The sequence below is a fragment of the Mya arenaria genome, chromosome 10, assembly GCF_026914265.1.
Source record: "Mya arenaria isolate MELC-2E11 chromosome 10, ASM2691426v1".
In the NCBI taxonomy this organism is placed as follows: Eukaryota; Metazoa; Mollusca; class Bivalvia; order Myida; family Myidae; genus Mya; species Mya arenaria.
This window is the reverse complement of record NC_069131.1, coordinates 45,310,304-45,332,859: the sequence shown is the minus strand read 5'-3', so window position 1 is coordinate 45,332,859 and position 22,556 is coordinate 45,310,304. Positions and strand designations below refer to the sequence as shown.

The following is a 22,556-nucleotide window of genomic DNA, read 5'->3' as shown; positions in this document are numbered from 1 at the left end:
CAATATTACTGAATAGGCAGCGAAATGCGAAAAATATAAGCGGTTTACAACCATTAAAGCTGCACTCTCACAGATTGACCGTTTTGACAATATTTCTTGGCTTCATATGAGCCCTTTGTGGAACCTTGTGATTAAAACCTCTCTTGTTTAACATGACCAATTACTACTGTTTCGAACACGTTTCGTTCCGGGAAGCACACGAAGACGTCGTTGATGATAATTTAAATTGCAACGACAATAAATGGTGACGACGAACAATCGCGGGCCGTTCAATGATGACGGGAATAGCGCGTTTTATCTGCTAGATGGTTTCCCAGCCACTAAATAGCTTCGACGAGGCTTCATATATCTAAAGAATCTTTATAAATGTCACTGAATAGGCGAAAATATAAGCGGTTTACAAACTTAAAGCTGCTCTCTCATAGAATAAACGTTTGGACAAAATTCCTTCGCCTTAAAATGACCCATTCGCGGAACTTTGTGATATCAACCTCCAGGCGCGTAGCTGCCTTTACGCCAAGACGCCCGGGCGTGCACATTATTTTCACGAGTTTACTTTTATTGAATAAATAAAAGTATTTTTTTTTTAATAATTTAAACGAAAAAAGTGTGTAATACTTAAAGTAAAACGGCACATCAGGTCAATTACACGCCACTCTGGGTGACCCGGTCGATAACTGTGTCATACTATGCGGTCATAACCTTGACGTCACAACTAGTGATGTCATCCACTACATATGAAAGTGACGTCAATATATTTTTAATATTTTATTAATTCATGGCGGTCGTCCTCGGGCTGTTGTAAAAAATGAAAAAAACAAAACCTATGACACTGGACAAAATGTTCAAGCGGATGTTTGAAACCGCGACAGCGACTGCGTGCCCAGAAGCAACCGGCACGGCACCTTCGGAGCATGCAAACAGCATGGACCTAGATCTATCTGCCACAGAATCTGACAGCACCAAACCTGGACAGGCTCAGCCAGTTAAGTCTACCCACAGTGGTCCTTCATATCCTGATATAGCTACTGCGGCAAGTGGAGAACTTGAAGCAAAGTGGAAATGGTCGATATTGAAAGACACATGGACTGACTGCCATATGTTCAACTTTCCCTCAAGGTAGGTTGTGTTGTCTTTTGAATGCAAAAAAAATACAATTAAGTGACACGCAGATTTAAAAATCCCCAACTCAAGTAAAAATTTAAAATGCAAATTTCCAGTTTATTTTCAATTATACTTCATTGCAACATGGCATGCTTGTGTAAAACGTTGTTTAACATTTGAGCATACACAATTTCATTGAAGTGTTGTGGGTAAAAACCGAGAAATCTGCCTTTGAATTTATCACTCTAATTTGAGATTTTCCTAAGAAGCTTTATGAATACGCCCCCAGTCTGACAGACCTTTAAATCTCGATCACGTCGTCGATATTAGTTAAGTATGTAACATATATGTTTAGTCATGCTTTTTACCCTTAGCCGGGCGGCTACGAAAATTGTCGTCTGCTAAAAATATCGTCTACTTCAATTTTAAATATCGTCCGATTTTCTTCAAATTTGGTATACCCTTTTTCTAGTATTAAAAAAAAACTTGGATCCAGATGAGATACTCGGCGTCTGGTCTGGATTCAAGCTGTTTGAGTAAGCATGAATAGTCGCGAATAGCAGGTACAGGGTTAGGTAAACAAAATAGTGTAGACCCTAGTTGCATTATATTTTAAACATTTATAGGTTATGGTAGTTGCATCAAAAAAGAGCTTTGGTAAATTTATAATACAATTTACCGGACACTTCTTGGTGAAAACTGTTCCTTGATAGAAGTCAGAACCAGGTCAACTAATACATCTTTTGTTTTCTCTTTTGTAGAAGCATCCATGGGAAAATGAGAAAGCTGTCATCAAGTTGGTTGACAGACCACCCCTGGCTCAGATACTCGATTTCTACAGATGCCTTATTCTGCGCCCCCTGTTTCGTATTTGGACGGAAAGATGCGAAGGAGAAAACTTTCATCAGTACACCAGTGAAGGATTGGTCCAACCTAGCCAAGTACGTCAAGAGGCACGAATTAGCAGAGTCAAACCATCACAATGTTACAGCTATGGCGGAACATTTTCTTGATATACAATCAGGTAAGATGGAACCCATCACAAGTTCTGTATCGGACAGTCACAGACGCCTAGTGGAGCAGAACCGCCATATTCTCAGGAAAATTATAGAAGTAATCGTCCTTTGTGGTAAGCAAAATATCGCTATCAGAGGTAATACAGAAGAACGAAGCAATTTTTTAGCCATACTGCATTCAAAGGCAGCAGATGACCCTATCCTAGCACAGCATCTAAATGTTCCAGAAAATCGTAGGGCAACATACACATCGCCCGACATACAGAATGAACTGATCTGTTTGTGTGCTGAGCAGATACAGATCGAAATTGTGCAGGCATGCAATGATGCAGTCTGTTTCGCTCTTATAGCCGATGAGTCGACCGACAAGTCAACAAAAGAACAGGTGTCCGTGTGTCTGCGATTTGTCCAACGTGGAAGCGGTTCCCAGCAATTTAGAGTCCGTGAAGATTTTCTTGGATTTGTTCAAGCAAGTAGAACAACTGGCGAGGTACTTGCAGAACTACTCTTGACCTCTCTTGAAAATCATGGAATCGAAGTAGATAAGATGCGGTCTCAGGCTTATGATGGTGCCGCAAATATGTCTGGAAAGCACAGGGGCGTACAGGCACGAATTCGTCAACGGGTGCCGTCTGCGCTGTATGTACACTGTAGAGCCCACTGCCTCAACCTAGCAGTTATGCATAGCAGCAAGGACCCATGCATAAGGTCAGTGATGACAACTGTGCAAGAGGTAGGGTTTGCATTTGATTATTCGGCCAAAAGACTAAACTTCTTTGTTGATGAACTTGCTGCTGACCAAGACGCACAGGAAAAGCTGAAGAAACGCACCAAACTGAGAACTCTGTGTGAAACTAGGTGGACTAGCCGAGCCGATGCCCTCTCAACGTTCAAGTCAGCATACAGCGTTGTTGTTCATGCCCTTGAACAGCTACAGGAGGATGGCGATGACAAGGCAGGCCAACACTTGGCGTCGATCATGAAGTTTGACTTCATAATCGGACTGGTCGTTGCTGAGCACGTTATGCAAAGTACAGTTCCGTTGTCTTATCTTCTTCAGGCAGTCGACTGCGATTTGCTTGAGGCAACGCGAGAAAGTCAAACCCTCATCCGCCAGTTTCAAAACGAAAGGGCAGACCCTAATGTCTGGGAAGCATTGTTTCAGAGCGCTAAAGATATTGCAGCAGAATTTGAGATTGAACCTTCAATGCCCCGTCTTGCTCAACGCCAACGAAACCGGGCAAACCCACCGGCCAATGATCCACAACAGTATTGGCAGCGAGCTCTCTATTTCCCTTTCTTGGACCATTTGTGTCAAGAACTTAGCGACAGATTGATTGTGGCCGAGGAAAGATTCCGTGCACAGTACTTGATTCCATCCAAGTTGAACCTTTGCACAGACGGAATGGTGGATCTCATTTTTGCGGGGTATTCGGTGGACCTACCTCAGGGAAACCAGTCATTCCATAACGAGGTTAGGCGGTGGAAGGCTAGATGGCAATTGATGGATGAAAATGACAAACCAAGCACATTGGGTGAAACTGTAGCATCAACCAATCCGGATCTTTACAAGGGAGTTTATACAGTACTCACCATTCTTCTGACCATGCCGGCATCATCTGCTACTGCTGAACGGAGCTTTAGCGTTATGCGCAGGGTGAAAACCTACCTGAGGTCGACGATGCGGACAGAGCGCATGACAGGACTTGCCCTGATGCACGTATATCGGGATGTTAACATTGACATTGACCAGGTAGTGTCTAAATTCGCTGGAAGCAAAAGCCGAAGGCTTGACTTTGTTTAATGAATGTGTTCACAAATAAATAAATCAGATGTGAAAAGAGAAATTTGTTTCAGTATTTTAAGGCAATAATACGTTTCCAAAATGCGTCAGATGTCACCATTTACATTCAACAGTTTCAAAAAATTCCGGGGGGGCATGCCCCCAGACCCTCCTAGCACTTCGGCGGCTTCGCCGCCTCAATGGGCGTCCACATTGATTCTGATCCAGCTACGCGCCTGACCTCTATTGTTTAACATGACCGACTACTACCGTGACGAGGATGTAACGTTGTGGCGCAAAACGACGTGGTTAACGAGAATTCAAATTGCAACCGAAATCAACGGGGACGACGACCAACACTTCGACTATTTCGTAGGTTTCCGACCTGTTAGCCACCAAAAACCAATATATATTGACATAACATATAATTAAATGTAAAAAAGGAAAAGCACATACTTCATTATATGAAGTATTTAACGAAATTGAAACAATATTACAGAATAGGCAGCAAAATGCGAAAAATATAAGCGTTTTACATCCTTTAAAGCTGCTCTCTCACAGATTGATCGTTTTGACAACAATTGTTTTGTCTTGAAATTGACCTCCTAAGATGACCGATTACTACAGTAACGAACATGAAACGTTGCGGGTGGCGCATGAAGACGTCGTTGACGAGAATTCAAATTGCAACAAAAATCAACTGGGACGTCCACCAATTACGGGCCATTCAATGATGACAGACATGGGGGGTTTTCTCCGCGAGGTAGCTTCTAAGCCCCTAAATAGCTTCGATCATTTTTTCAAAAGGCTTTAATTATCAAACGAAACTTGAACAATATTACTGAAAAGGCAGCAAAATGCGAAAAATATAAGCATTTTACATTCTTAAAGCTGCTCTCTCACAGATTGAAAGTTTTGACAAAATTTCATTGCCTTGAAATCAGCCATTTGTGCAACCTTGTGATATATAAACTTCTTTTGTTTAACATGACCAATTACTACAGTTTCGAGCATGTTAAGTTCCGGGAAGCGCACGAAGACGTCGTTCACGATTATTCAAAAAGCAACGACAATAACTTGTGACGACGAACAATCGCGGGCCATTCAATGATGATGGACATAGCGAGTTCTCTCCGCTAGGTTTTATCCTAGCCACTAAAGAGCTTCAACCCGACTTGTTATATCTAAAGAATCTAAAAATGTCACTGAATGTACAAGAAAAGGCGAAAAATATAAGCATTTTACATTCTTAAAGCTGCTCTCTCACAGAGTAAAAGTTTTGACAAAATTTCATTGCCTTGTAATCAGCCATTTGTGGAACCTTGTGATTTATTTCACATCTCTTGTTTAACACGATCGACTACTACCCTGACGAGGATGAAACGTTGTGGCGCAAAACAACGTCGTTGACGAGAAATCTAATTGCAACGCAAATCAAAGGGGACGACAACCAACACTTCGACTATTTCGTAGGTTTCCGACCTGTTAGCCACCAAAAACCAATATATATTGACATAACATATAATTAAATGTAAAGAGGAAAAGCACATACTTCATTATATGAAGTATCTAACGAAATTGAAACATTATTACTGAATAGGCAGCAAAATGCGGAAAATATAAGCGTTTTACATTCTTTAAAGCTGCTCTCTCACAATTATGTAACGAAACTTGAACAATATTACTGAAAGGGCAGCAAAATGCGAAAAATATAAGCGTTTTACAACCTTTAAAGCTGCTCTCTCACAGATTGACCGTTTTGACAACAATTGTTTTGTCTTGAAATGGGCATCTTAAGATGACCGATTACTACAGTAACGAATATGAAACGTTGCGGGTGGCGCATGAAGACGTCTTTGACGAGAATTGAAATTGCAACGAAAATAAACGGGGACGTCGACCATTTGATGACGGATATGACGGGTTTTCTCCGCGAGCTGGTCTCTATGGCTTCGATCATTTCTTCAAAAGGCTTTAGTTATCAAACGAAACTAGAACAATATCACTGAAAAGGCAGCAAATTGCGTAAAATTTAATCATTTTACAACTTTAATGCTGCTCTCTCACAGATTGACCATTTTGGACAAAATTTCATTGCCTTGAAATGAGCCATTTGTGGAACATATAAACATCTCTTGTTTAAAATCACCGACTACTACAATGACAAGGATGTAACGTTTAGGCGCAGTACGACGTCTTTGAAAAGAATTCAAATTGCTACGCAAATTAACGGTGACGAAGACCGATCGCGGGCCGTTCAATGGTGACGGACATAGCGAGTTCTCTCCGCGAAGTGGTTTCTTAGCCACTAAATAGCCTCGAACTTGCTTGATTTTATAAAGAAACTTAAACAATGACACTGAAAGGACATGAAAAGGCGAAAAATATAAGCATTTTACATCCTTTAAAGCTGCTCTCTCACAGATTGACCGTTTTGACAACAATTGTTTTGACTTGAAATTGGCCTCTTAACATGACCGATTACTACAGTAACGAACATTGTGGGCCGTTCAATGATAACGTATATGGCGGATTTTCTCCGAGATGTGGTGTCTAAGCCACTAAATAGGCTCGACCTTGCTTGATTTTTATAAAGAAACAATGTCACTGAATCGACATGAAAAGGCGAAAAATATAAGCATTTTACATTCTTAAAGCTGCTCTCTCACAGATTGAAAGTTTTGACAACAATTGTTTTGTCTTGAAATTACCGATTACTACAGTAACGAACATAAAACGTTGCGGGTGGCGCATGAAGACGTCGTTGACGAGAATTCAAATTGCAACGAAAATAAACGGGGACGTCGACCATTTGATGACGAACATGTCGAGTTTCCTCCGCGAGCTAAACCAGCCCATAGATGGCTTCGATCATTTCTTCAAAATGCTTTAATTATCAAACGAAACTAGAACAATATCACTGAAAAGGCAGCAAATTGCGAAATATTTAAGCATTTTTCAACCTTAAAGCTGCTCTCTCACAGATTGACCATTAAGACAAAATTTCTTTGCCTTAAAATGAGCCATTTGTGGAACCTAGTGATATAAACCTTTCTTGTTTAACATGACCGACTACTACAGTGACAAGGATGGAACGTTTAGGCGCAGTACAAAGTCTTTGAAAAGTATTCAAATTGCAAAGCAAATCAATGGTGACGAAGACCAATCGAGGGCCGTTCAATGATGACGGACATAGCGAGTTATCTCCGCAAGGTGGTTTCTTAGCCACTCAATAGCTTCGACCAGGCTTGATTTTATAAAGAAACTTGAACAATGTCACTGAATGGATATGAAAAGGCTAAAAATATAAGCATTTTACATTCTTAAAGCTGCTCTCTCACAGATTGAAAGTTTTGACAAAATTCCTTCGCCTTGAAATGAGCCATTTGTGCAACCTTGTGATATATAAACTTCTCTTGTTTAACATGACCAATTACTACAGTTTCGAGCATGTTAAGTTCCGGGAAGCGCACGAAGACGTCGTTCACGATTATTCAAAAAGCAACGACAATAACTTGTGACGACGAACAATCGCGGGCCATTCAATGATGACGGACATAGCGAGTTCTCTCCGCTAGGTTTTATCCCAGCCACTAAAGAGCTTCAACCCGACATTTTATATCTAAAGAATCTAAAAATGTCACTGAATGGACAAGAAAAGGCGTAAAATATAAGCATTTTACATTCTTAAAGCTGCTCTCTCACAGATTAAAAGTTTTGACAAAATTTCATTGCCTTGTAATCAGCCATTTGTGGAACCTTGTGATATAAACATCTCTTGTTTAACATGACCGACTACTACCCTGACGAGGATGCAACGTTGTGGCGCAAAACGACGTCGTTGACGAGAATTCTAATTGCAACGCAAATCAAAGGAGACGACAACCAACGCAGCGACCATTTCGTAGGTTTCCGACCTGTTAGCCATCAAAAATTGCAACGACAATAAATGGTGACGACGAACAATCGCGGGCCGTTCAATGATGACGGGAATAGCGCGTTTTATCCGCTAGATGGTTTCCCAGCCACTAAATAGCTTAGACGAGGCTTCATATATCTAAAGAATCTTTATAAATGTCACTGAATAGGCGAAAATATAAGCGGTTTACAACCTTAAAGCTGCTCTCTCACAGATTGACCGTTTGGACAAAATTTCATTGCCTTGAAATGAGCCATTTGTGAAACATATCAACATCTCTAGTTTAAAATGACCGACTACTACAGTGACAAGGATGTAACGTTTAGGAGCAGTACGACGTCTTTGAAAAGAATTCAAATTGCAAAGCAAATCAACGGTGACGAAGACCAATCGCTGGCCGTTCAATGATGACGGACATAGATACCGTCGACCTTGCTTGATTTTATAAAGAAACTTAAACAATGCCACTGAATGGACATAAAAAGGCGAAAAATATACGCATTTTACATTCTTAAAGCTGCTCTCTCACAGATTAAAAGTTTTGACAAAATTCCTTTGCCTTGAAATGAGCCATTTTTGCAACCTTGTGATATAAGCATCTCTTGTTTAACATGACCGACTATTACCCTGACGAGGATGTAACGTTGTGGCGCAAAACGACGTCGTTGACGAGAATTCTAATTGCAACGCAAATCAAAGGGGACGACAACCAACGCATCGACCATTTCGTAGGTTTCCGACCTGTTAGCCATCAAAAACCAATATAAATTGACATAACATGTAATTAAATGTAAGAAGGAAAAGCACATATTTCATAACATGAAATATCAAACGAAATTGAAACAATATTACAGAATAGGCAGCAAAATGCGAAAAATATAAGCGTTTTACATTCTTAAAGCTGCTCTCTCACAGAGTAAAAGTTTTGACAAAATTTCATTGCCTTGTTATCAGCCATTTGTGGAACTTTGTGATTTATATCACATCTCTTGTTTAACATGACCGACTACTACCCTGACGAGGATGTAACGTTGTGGCGCAAAACGACGTCGTTGACGAGAATTCTAATTGCAACGCAAATCAAAGGGGACGACAACCAACGCATCGACCAATTCGTAGGTTTCCGACCTGTTAGCCATCAAAAACCAAAATAAATTGACATAACATGTAATTAAAAGCACATATTTCATAACATGAAATATCAAACGAAATTGAAACAATATTACTGAATAGGCAGCAAAATGCGAACAATATATAAGCGTTTTGCATCCTTTAAAGCTGCTTTCTCACAGATTGACCGTTTTGACAACAATTGTTTTGTCTTGAAATTGGCCTCTTAACATGACCGATTACTAAAGTAACGACCATGAAACGTTGCGGGTGGTGCATGAAGACGTCTTTGACGAAAATTCAAATTGCAACGAAAATAAACGGGGACGTCGACCATTTGATGACGGATATGACGGGTTTTCTCCGCGAGCTGGTCTCTATGGCTTCGATCATTTCTTCAAAAGGCTTTAGTTATCAAACGAAACTAGAACAATATCACTGAAAAGGCAGCAAATTGCGTAAAATTTAATCATTTTACAACTTTAATGCTGCTCTCTCACAGATTGACCATTTTGGACAAAATTTCATTGCCTTGAAATGAGCCATTTGTGGAACATATAAACATCTCTTGTTTAAAATCACCGACTACTACAATGACAAGGATGTAACGTTTAGGCGCAGTACGACGTCTGTGAAAAGAATTCAAATTGCTACGCAAATTAACGGTGACGAAGACCGATCGCGGGCCGTTCAATGGTGACGGACATAGCGAGTTCTCTCCGCGAAGTGGTTTCTTAGCCACTAAATAGCCTCGAACTTGCTTGATTTTATAAAGAAACTTAAACAATGACACTGAAAGGACATGAAAAGGCGAAAAATATAAGCATTTTACATCCTTTAAAGCTGCTCTCTCACAGATTGACCGTTTTGACAACAATTGTTTTGACTTGAAATTGGCCTCTTAACATGACCGATTACTACAGTAACGAACATTGTGGGCCGTTCAATGATAACGTATATGGCGGATTTTCTCCGAGATGTGGTGTCTAAGCCACTAAATAGGCTCGACCTTGCTTGATTTTTATAAAGAAACAATGTCACTGAATCGACATGAAAAGGCGAAAAATATAAGCATTTTACATTCTTAAAGCTGCTCTCTCACAGATTGAAAGTTTTGACAACAATTGTTTTGTCTTGAAATTACCGATTACTACAGTAACGAACATAAAACGTTGCGGGTGGCGCATGAAGACGTCGTTGACGAGAATTCAAATTGCAACGAAAATAAACGGGGACGTCGACCATTTGATGACGAACATGTCGAGTTTCCTCCGCGAGCTAAACCAGCCCATAGATGGCTTCGATCATTTCTTCAAAATGCTTTAATTATCAAACGAAACTAGAACAATATCACTGAAAAGGCAGCAAATTGCGAAATATTTAAGCATTTTTCAACCTTAAAGCTGCTCTCTCACAGATTGACCATTAAGACAAAATTTCTTTGCCTTAAAATGAGCCATTTGTGGAACCTAGTGATATAAACCTTTCTTGTTTAACATGACCGACTACTACAGTGACAAGGATGGAACGTTTAGGCGCAGTACAAAGTCTTTGAAAAGTATTCAAATTGCAAAGCAAATCAATGGTGACGAAGACCAATCGAGGGCCGTTCAATGATGACGGACATAGCGAGTTATCTCCGCAAGGTGGTTTCTTAGCCACTCAATAGCTTCGACCAGGCTTGATTTTATAAAGAAACTTGAACAATGTCACTGAATGGATATGAAAAGGCTAAAAATATAAGCATTTTACATTCTTAAAGCTGCTCTCTCACAGATTGAAAGTTTTGACAAAATTCCTTCGCCTTGAAATGAGCCATTTGTGCAACCTTGTGATATATAAACTTCTCTTGTTTAACATGACCAATTACTACAGTTTCGAGCATGTTAAGTTCCGGGAAGCGCACGAAGACGTCGTTCACGATTATTCAAAAAGCAACGACAATAACTTGTGACGACGAACAATCGCGGGCCATTCAATGATGACGGACATAGCGAGTTCTCTCCGCTAGGTTTTATCCCAGCCACTAAAGAGCTTCAACCCGACATTTTATATCTAAAGAATCTAAAAATGTCACTGAATGGACAAGAAAAGGCGTAAAATATAAGCATTTTACATTCTTAAAGCTGCTCTCTCACAGATTAAAAGTTTTGACAAAATTTCATTGCCTTGTAATCAGCCATTTGTGGAACCTTGTGATATAAACATCTCTTGTTTAACATGACCGACTACTACCCTGACGAGGATGCAACGTTGTGGCGCAAAACGACGTCGTTGACGAGAATTCTAATTGCAACGCAAATCAAAGGAGACGACAACCAACGCAGCGACCATTTCGTAGGTTTCCGACCTGTTAGCCATCAAAAATTGCAACGACAATAAATGGTGACGACGAACAATCGCGGGCCGTTCAATGATGACGGGAATAGCGCGTTTTATCCGCTAGATGGTTTCCCAGCCACTAAATAGCTTAGACGAGGCTTCATATATCTAAAGAATCTTTATAAATGTCACTGAATAGGCGAAATTATAAGCGGTTTACAACCTTAAAGCTGCTCTCTCACAGATTGACCGTTTGGACAAAATTTCATTGCCTTGAAATGAGCCATTTGTGAAACATATCAACATCTCTTGTTTAAAATGACCGACTACTACAGTGACAAGGATGTAACGTTTAGGAGCAGTACGACGTCTTTGAAAAGAATTCAAATTGCAAAGCAAATCAACGGTGACGAAGACCAATCGCTGGCCGTTCAATGATGACGGACATAGATACCGTCGACCTTGCTTGATTTTATAAAGAAACTTAAACAATGCCACTGAATGGACATAAAAAGGCGAAAAATATACGCATTTTACATTCTTAAAGCTGCTCTCTCACAGATTAAAAGTTTTGACAAAATTCCTTTGCCTTGAAATGAGCCATTTTTGCAACCTTGTGATATAAGCATCTCTTGTTTAACATGACCGACTATTACCCTGACGAGGATGTAACGTTGTGGCGCAAAACGACGTCGTTGACGAGAATTCTAATTGCAACGCAAATCAAAGGGGACGACAACCAACGCATCGACCATTTCGTAGGTTTCCGACCTGTTAGCCATCAAAAACCAATATAAATTGACATAACATGTAATTAAATGTAAGAAGGAAAAGCACATATTTCATAACATGAAATATCAAACGAAATTGAAACAATATTACAGAATAGGCAGCAAAATGCGAAAATTATAAGCGTTTTACATTCTTAAAGCTGCTCTCTCACAGAGTAAAAGTTTTGACAAAATTTCATTGCCTTGTTATCAGCCATTTGTGGAACTTTGTGATTTATATCACATCTCTTGTTTAACATGACCGACTACTACCCTGACGAGGATGTAACGTTGTGGCGCAAAACGACGTCGTTGACGAGAATTCTAATTGCAACGCAAATCAAAGGGGACGACAACCAACGCATCGACCAATTCGTAGGTTTCCGACCTGTTAGCCATCAAAAACCAAAATAAATTGACATAACATGTAATTAAAAGCACATATTTCATAACATGAAATATCAAACGAAATTGAAACAATATTACTGAATAGGCAGCAAAATGCGAACAATATATAAGCGTTTTGCATCCTTTAAAGCTGCTCTCTCACAGATTGACCGTTTTGACAACAATTGTTTTGTCTTGAAATTGGCCTCTTAACATGACCGATTACTAAAGTAACGACCATGAAACGTTGCGGGTGGTGCATGAAGACGTCTTTGACGAAAATTCAAATTGCAACGAAAATAAACGGGGACGTCGACCATTTGATGACGGATATGACCGGTTTTCTCCGCGAGCTGGTCTCTATGGCTTCGATCATTTCTTCAAAAGGCTTTAATTATCAAACGAAACTAGAACAATATCACTGAAAAGGCAGCAAATTGCGAAAAATTTAATCATTTTACAACCTTTAAGCTGCTCTCTCACAGATTGACCGTTTGGACAAAATTTCATTGCCTTGAAATGAGCCATTTGTGGAACATTCTGATATAAACATGACTGACTACTACAGTGACAAGGATGTAACGTTTAGGCGCAGTACGACGTCTGTGAAAAGAATTCAAATTGCAACAAAAATCAACGGTGACGAAGACCGATCGCGGGCCGTTCAATGGTGACGGACATGCCGAGTTCTCTCTGCGAGGTGGTTTCTTAGCCACTCAATAGCTTCGACCAGGCTTGATTTTATAAAGAAACTTAAACAATGTCACTGAATGGACATGAAAAGGCGAAAAATATAAGCATTTTACATTCTTAAAGCTGCTCTCTCACAGATTGACCGTTTTGACAACAATTGTTTTGTCTTGAAATTGGCCTCTTAACATGACCGATTACTACAGTAACGAACATAAAACGTTGCGGGTGGCGCATGAAGACGTCGTTTACGAGAATTCAAATTGCAACGAAAATAAACGGGGATGTCGACCATTTGATGACGGATATGACGGGTTTTCTACGCGAGCTGGTCTCTATGGCTTCGATCATTTCTTCAAAAGGCTTTAATTATCAAACGAAACTAGAACAATATCACTGAAAAGGCAGCAAATTGCGAAAAATTTAATCATTTTACAACCTTAAAGCTGCTCTCTCACAGATTGACCGTTTGGACAAAATTTCATTGCCTTGAAATGAGCCATTTGTGGAACATTCTGATATAAACATGACCGACTACTACAGTGACGAGGATGGAACGTTTAGGCGCAGTACGACGTCTTTGAAAAGAATTCAAATTGCAAAGCAAATCAACGGTGACGAAGACCGATCGCGGGCCGTTCAATGATGACGGACATAGCGAGTTCTCTCCGCGAGGTGGTTTCTTAGCCACTAAATAGCCTCGACCTTGCTTGATTTTTATAAAGAAACAATGTCACTGAATGGAAATGAAAAGGCGAAAAATATAAGCATTTTACATTCTTAAAGCTGCTCTCTCACAGATTGAAAGTTTTGACAACAATTGTTTTGTCTTGAAATTGGCCTCTTAACATGACCGATTACTACAGTAACGAACATAAAACGTTGCGGGAGGCGCATGAAGACGTCGTTGACGAGAAATCAAATTGCAACGAAAATAACGGGGGGCCGTTCAATGGTGACGGACATGGCGGGTTTTCTCCGCGAGGTGGTTTCTAAGCCCATGAATGGCTTCGATCATTTCTTCAAAACGATTTAATTTTCTAACGAAATTTAAACAATATTACTGAATAGGCAGCGAAATGCGAAAAATATAAGCGGTTTACAACCATTAAAGCTGCACTCTCACAGATTGACCGTTTTGACAATATTTCTTGGCTTCATATGAGCCCTTTGTGGAACCTTGTGATTAAAACCTCTCTTGTTTAACATGACCAATTACTACAGTTTCGAACACGTTTCGTTCCGGGAAGCACACGAAGACGTCGTTGATGATAATTTAAATTGCAACGACAATAAATGGTGACGACGAACAATCGCGGGCCGTTCAACGATGACGGGAATAGCGCGTTTTATCTGCTAGATGGTTTCCCAGCCACTAAATAGCTTCGACGAGGCTTCATATATCTAAAGAATCTTTATAAATGTCACTGAATAGGCGAAAATATAAGCGGTTTACAACCTTAAAGCTGCTCTCTCACAGAATACACGTTTGGACAAAATTCCTTCTCCTTGAAATGACCCATTCGCGGAACCTTGTGATATTAACCTCTATTGTTTAACTACCCTGACGAGGATGAAACGTTGTGGCGCAAAACGACGTGGTTAACGAGAATTCAAATTGCAACCGAAATCAACGGGGACGACGACCAACACTTCGACTATTTCGTAGGTTTCCGACCTGTTAGCCACCAAAAACCAATATATATTGACATAACATATAATTAAATGTAAAAAGGAAAAGCACATACTTCATTATATGAAGCATCTAACGAAATTGAAACAATATTACAGAATAGGCAGCAAAATGCGAAAAATATAAGCGTTTTACATTCTTAAAGCTGCTCTCTCACAGATTGAAAGTTTTGACAAAATTTCATTGCCTTGAAATCAGCCATTTGTGGAACCTTGTGATTTATATCACATCTCTTGTTTAGCATGATCGACTACTGGGTAGTAGTAGTTGTAGATTGACCGTTTTGACAATAATTGTTTTGTCTTCAAATTGGCCTTTTAACATGACCGATTACTACAGTAACGAACATGAAAAGTTGCGGGTGGCGCATGAAGACGTCGTTGACGAGAAATCAAATTGCAACGAAAATAACGGGGGCCCGTTCAATGATGACGGACATGGCGGGTTTTCTCCGCGAGGTGGTTTCTAAGATCCTTTCTTCAAAACGATTTAATTTTCTAACGAAATTTAAACAAGGAAAAGAAGGAAAAGCACATACTTCACTATATAAAATAACTAACGAAATTGAAACAATATTACTGAATAGGCAGCAAAATGCGAAAAATATAAGCGTTTTACATTCTTTAAAGCTGCTCTGTCACAATTATGTATCGAAACTTGAACAATATTACTGAAAAGGCAGCAAAATGCGAAAAATATGAAACGATGCGGGTGGCGCATGAAGACGTCTTTGACGAGAATTCAAATTGCAACGAAAATAAACGGGGACGTCGACCATTTGATGACGGATATGACGGGTTTTCTCCGCGAGCTGGTCTCTATGGCTTCGATCATTTCTTCAAAAGGCTTTAATTATCAAACGAAACTAGAACAATATCACTGAAAAGGCAGCAAATTGCGAAAAATATAATCATTTTACAACCTTAAAGCTGCTCTCTCACAGATTGACCGTTTGGACAAAATTTCGTTGCCTTGAAATGAGCCATTTGTGGAACATAGTGATATAAACATCTCTTGTTTAAAATGACCGACTACTACAGTGACAAGGATGTAACGTTTAGGAGCAGTACGACGTCTTTGAAAAGAATTCAAATTGCAAAGCAAATCAACGGTGACGAAGACCAACCAAGTCCATTCAATGATGACGGACAAAGCGAGTTCTCTCCGCAAGGTGGTTTCTTAGCCACTCAATAGCCTCGACCTTTCTCGATTTTAAAAAGAAACTTAAACAATGTCACTGAATGGACATGAAAAGGCGAAAAATATAAGCATTTTACATTCTTAAAGCTGCCCTCTCACAGATTGAAAGTTTTGACAAAATTCCTTCGCCTTGAAATGAGCCATTTGTGCATCCTTGTGATATATAAACTTCTCTTGTTTAACATGACCAATTACTACAGTTTCGAGCATGTTAAGTTCCGGGAAGCGCACGAAGACGTCGTTCACGATTATTCAAAAAGCAACGACAATAACTTGTGACGACGAACAATCGCGGGCCATTCAATGATGACGGACATAGCGAGTTCTCTCCGCTAGGTTTTATCCTAGCCACTAAAGAGCTTCAACCCGACTTGTTATATCTAAAGAATCTAAAAATGTCACTGAATGGACAAGAAAAGGCGAAAAATATAAGCATTTTACATTCTTAAAGCTGCTCTCACACCGAGTAAAAGTTTTGACAAAATTTCATTGCCTTGTAATCAGCCATTTGTGGAACCTTGTGATTTATATCACATCCCTTGTTTAACATGATCGACTACTACCCTGACGAGGATGTAACGTTGTGGCGCAAAACGACGTCGTTGACGAGAATTCTAATTGCAACGCAAATCAAATGGGACGACAACCAACGCATCGACAATTTCGTAGGTTTCCGACCTGTTAGCCATCAAAAACCAATATATATTGACATAACATGTAATTAAATGTAAGAAGGAAAAGCACATATTTCATAACATGAAATATCAAACGAAATTGAAACAATATTACTGAATAGGCAGCAAAATGCGAAAAATATAAGCGTTTTACATCCTTTAAAGCTGCTCTCTCACAGATTGACCGTTTTGACAACAATTGTTTTGTCTTGAAATTGGCCTCTTATACCATTTGTGGAACCTTGTGATTTATATCACATCTCTTGTTTAACATGATCGACTACTACCCTGACGAGGATGTAACGTTGTGGCGCAAAACGACGTCGTTGACGAGAATTCTAATTGCAACGCAAATCAAAGGGGACGACAACCAACGCATCGACCATTTCGTAGGTTTCCGACCTGTTAGCCATCAAAAACCAATATATATTGACATAACATGTAATTAAATGTAAGAAGGAAAAGCACATATTTCATAACATGAAATATCAAACGAAATTGAAACAATATTACTGAATAGGCAGCAAAATGCGAAAAATATAAGCATTTTACATCCTTTAAAGCTGCTCTCTCACAGATTGAAAGTTTTGACAACAATTGTTTTGTCTTGAAATTGGCCTCTTAATATGACCGATTACTACAGTAACGAACATAAAACGTTGCGGGTGGCGCATGAAGACGTCGTTGACGAAAATTCAAATTGCAACGAAAATAAACGGGGACGTCGACCATTTGATGACGGATATGACGGGTTTCTCCGCGAGCTGGTCTCTATGGCTTTGATCATTTCTTCAAAAGGCTTTAATTATCAAACGAAACTAGAACAATATCACTGAAAAGGCAGCAAATTGCGAAATATTTAAGCATTTTACAACCTTAAAGCTGCTCTCTCACAGATTGACCGTTTGGACAAAATTTCATTGCCTTGAAATGAGCCATTTGTGGAACCTAGAGATATAAACCTTTCTTGTTTAACATGACCGACTACTACAGTGACAAGGATGTTACGTTGAGGCGCATTACGACGTCTTTGAAAATAATTCAAATTGCAACGCAAATCAACGGCGACGAAGACCAATCGCAGGCCGTTCAATGATGACGGATATAGCGAGTTCTCTCCGCGAGGTGGTTTCTTAGCCACTAAATAGCTTTAACCAGGCTTGATATATTATTATCTAAAGAATCTTTAAAAATGTCACTGATTTGCCTGCTATACAATAACAAAATACTATTAATTCTATGGTTTTTAGGCGTTTATATTACTAAAGATGTTTTCCTTTTTTTGAATAAAAGCTTTGTTCCGGTGTAGTCTTGGCATAGTTTTAGACATTAGGCTTTCAATTTATATTAGCACACATGCCGGCCCTGATACGACAGTGAGATTGATGAAGCAAAGTAGTTCGGATTAAACATGTAAAACATCCAAAGAGTGCGAAGTATTCATAACAGCACTAGTACTATTTCTACACAGATACTTACATAAAACATAAACACTGGGGATGAGCAAAAAAAGTCACGTGACCACAAATGCAAACGCCAGTAGTATTTTGGCCCGATTGATCGTCAATCAAGGTAAGTTTCTTATCGATGTTTCTGTTATACGCGAGAGTTCGTTCAAATGACACAGCGCAAAAAAGAATGCATTGTTTTGTCTTTCGATTGGTGTATTGGTCACCATTCATGTCTGCATAGTTTCCGAGAACACTTCGATACAAATTGTGTCCATAAATGCAAACGCACGTAGGTAGTGTTAAAATGTCACATATTAAGATAAATTGCCACATATTTTCAATTGTTTTGACTTTCAGTTGTTCAATAATGGCTTTTATTTGTTTTATGAATATTCTGTGCGATGCAATTTGTACAAACAAATGCATTTTCTGAAGAATTTAAATTGGCAAACGCACGTTGGCATTTTCATTAGGCAAACGCACGTAGTCTACCTAAAATGACAAACGCACGTAGGCATCTTATATAATAATAATAATGAGTTATCATATAAGTCGAAAGCTTTTAAAACTTTTTATTCTTTTTATATCCATAACTATTGCTGTAAGATTTTTGAATTTATATTTAATTATTATTATGATCATAATGCTTGCGGTCATATGCATAAGGGAAAGTGAAACGCTTTATGTCGTTTTACTTAGATAGATAAGCCATCTTTTAAGATTTTAATAAGCGTTTGTTTGCACGAGACGTATTTTTTATGAAAATGCCTTTACAGATGATATTCTTTTAACAAACTACAATTTGTGTAATATGTTTTGCGAAGTAAATCAAGTGGCGCTTAATTAATGAATGACAGTGTCTGTTTCAGTCATTTGTTTGCCACGTTTGTGGGAATGCTTTGAAAACGACATGGGGGCTGAAATTGCATGAGCGCCGCCATGACGGTGTAAAAGCATGCTATCAGAAACAGTTATACACCACGGAGAGCTTGACGCGCCATATGTAAGAGTATTCTAGTATTAAAAAATGCTTATATTATTCTTGCTTTATTCTATAATTAAGCAATTATCTACCAGTCGCAAGCTCAGGCGTTTTTATTAAAGGTTACCCAAATATTGCAATTACAAGTATTTTAATTGCATACTTTTAAAGGCATACATGTATTTATATAGGTGCACCACACATGGATCCAATAAGCAGTTTCTGTGCCCGAAATGCATGCAGGAGGTCACCACACATACGTACCTGAACAGGCATTGGCGAGGAGAAGATGGCACGACACGTTATACGTGCGACATATGTGGGATTTCAATGGAGGAGAAATAGACCTGAAGGCTCATATGGACGGCCATACTGGCGAGAAATCATACCAGTGTGCTGAATGTGGGAAATGTTATCGGCATAGAAGTAGATTGTGCAAGCAAAAAAATATTAAACACACCAAATAAAACATCAAATTTTAGATAATAAGTATCTTTCATGGCCGAGAGTGCAAGGTTCATCCCAACCCGAACATAGAGTGTATTGCGGAAGCGGGGTTTACCGTGTTTCTGCCAAACACCCTGCGAGAGGGGTGGGATGAACCTATCTTACACGAGCGGCGATGATCCTGGAAAAACCTGGAAATCTTTTGTGCTTAGTGAATATAATGCGCGTATAGATTTGTAATAATTCGTGGTTGTTATGTATATGCGTGCAGTGATTCAGATTATGTTTATGTTATGATTTAAATTGCCGCGAGACAATGTCTCCATAATGCTACAGACGACAGTCGTCTACAAGGGAGGTAATTGTGTGATGACGATTAAAAAAAATGAAATCCATACGGGTACTTGTTTTATCTTGGCCTTTGCCAAATTTTTAGGTCAACGTATCTGATGTGGAAGAAAGTAGAATCTCAGGCAGATCATAACAAAAGTATTGTTTATTAATTAATCGTTATGTTATTTGATTACTTATCTTTGATTTTATCTGATTATCTGTGATCGCTTTTATTGTCAATCATTTTATTCAATGTATAAAACTAATCTAAGATATACAGTTATAGAATAAATGAAGAACATTTCTATTAAAATGTCTTTATTTCTGTAAAACAGCACTTAAACATACAGTTCAAAGAGTATTTTCAGTGATATAAACATTGTTCCGGGTAGAGCTTACATTGGCATTGTATCATCGCAATGTCATTTTATGGTTATCATTATCACAATATCTGTCATTAACAATTATCATGACAGTATTATCATCACGACATAAAGAATGGCTAAATAAAAGGTTCATTAAAGATGTTTGAATTATGTTCAAATTAAATATTTATCCCCATGCGATCTGTTACAAACATCTTAGAATCGTTGCGTCTGGCCCGCTCCCAGCACACACCAATAGTTCCCTTCTGTAATGCATTTCTGTTTATCAAAACAGTCCCGTACTGTACTGTACTCCGACTCTTTGTATCAAACGTGTGGTTCCTGAAATGTGACATTACAACAGCTGTTCTAAATGTTCGAGATAAACATTTAACAAGCATTGTTAAGTTAGTTAAGAGCATACCACCGGTATGGCCGAATGAGAGTTTGTTCGAGAACTCATATTTCTCGCAACACTCCCGCATAATATCGTGTCAATGTTTGTTACGTATCATAAATTTGTATAACTTTCATTATGATGGATATTTAATAATAAAGCGGATAAATATCTTCAATTAAAGGCTAACGAAATATTCGTTTGCTCCTTATTATAAGATGCCTACGTGCGTTTGCCATTTTAGGTAGACTACGTACGTTTGCCAAATTTGAAATACTTCAGAAAATGCATTTTTGTACATATTGCATCGCACAAAGTATTCATAAAGCAATTAAAAACAATTATTGAACAACTGAAATACAAACATTTGAATAAAATGTGGCAATTTATCAAAATATGTGACATTTTAACACTACCTACGTGCGTTTGCATTCATGGACACAATTTGTATCGAAGTGTTCTCGGAAACTATGCAGACATGAATGGTGACCAATACACCGATCGAAAGACAAAACAATGCATTCTTTTTTTGCGCTATGTCATTTGAACGAACTCTCGGGAATAACAAAAATATCGATAAGAAACTTACCTTGATTGACGATCAATCGAGCCAAAATACTACTGGCGTTTGCATTTGTGGTCACGTGACTTTTTTTTGCTTATCCCCGGTGATAAATGACATTTATTTATCAATAAAACTTGAAAAGGCACACTCATATTCTCATTCTTAGAACACACAATTTCCGATAATCTAAAAATAGTTTCAACTACATTAACTGACCGATATTCTAAAAATAGTTTCTACATACATTAACTGACCACATTTGAAAGGAATTATTGCTAAAGTTGTTGGTCAAATCATTTTCCTTAAACACTTAAAAAGTGTATGTTCATTGAACTTGCCTAGCGTATGATATCTAATCAAATCACCGAAAAACCTTTAGGAGCGATTGAAAGGGGCATGCATTATAACTTAAAATACATGAGGATGGGGGATACGTCGACTGAAGTGATAAGCTGTGCATTTTGAATGGCATAATTGCTGAAGTTGTTTTAAAAAAAATGATTTTCCTTAAACAAAACGTGTATGTTCATAAAAGGAAATGATATATATGATGTAATATACTTTCCTATCGTATGATATCTAATCAAAGCAACCCTTAAAAAACCCTTGGAAGCGATTGAAAGGGGCATGCATAGTAACATTAAATACATGGGGATGGGGCATTACGACGATTGAAGTGCCGGCACAAACGCTCTTGAACCTCTTGACCTTTCACTTTTATCTATGTGCCCTTCACTCATTCCCATTGTTCAAATAAAATTTGCAGCTCTCACATATTTGCCCGCAGGTAGTCTTTCAGCGCATTCGCGCTTTGATTAATGTTCAAATTACACAGCGTAGATATGCTTAAATCTCATGTTAACGCACATTTATAATCAATTAAAGAATACAAACTTTCATATAGAGTCTATTTGTAAAGCTCTAAAGTAGTGTATAAAATATTACACTTCAAAATGCTATAGAATAACTGGTACCCTATGCCACGTTTTGTAAAAAAATCTGATCTATATTTTTTTGAGAAAAGAGAATGAGAATACCAGTCTAAATAACTTATTTTTCCAGGTTTAACGGGCAGTTATACTTGCCGTGACCCTGGATCCAAATTTCAATTTTGGATTTATCGTTTCGCTGGTGATATTTGAGATTGTACAAGCTATTTAAAATAGTGAATGCCTTAAAATATTAATATCATAAAAAATAATTCAATGCATATATTTAAAAAACACATATGAAAAATGCATTAAATGCTTAAATGTTTTTGAATGCGCTTTTAACGAATTTTATGTTTAATTTGGGACCGCAAAGGTCGGTAACTTAGCTGGTTACTGACGGAATCGCTTTTTGAGAA

General features: G+C 38.5%; 1 protein-coding gene across 1 annotated transcript; it reads left to right on the top strand.

The window, feature by feature from the left end:
* The first annotated feature begins 841 nt into the window (after positions 1-841).
* LOC128204738 (zinc finger MYM-type protein 1-like) lies at positions 842-3,924 on the top strand. Its single transcript, XM_052906142.1, has 2 exons — positions 842-1,119; positions 1,866-3,924. Exons 1-2 carry the CDS (start codon positions 842-844, stop codon positions 3,922-3,924), a joined length of 2,337 nt encoding a protein of 778 aa, XP_052762102.1.
* Positions 3,925-22,556: the final 18,632 nt, after the last annotated feature.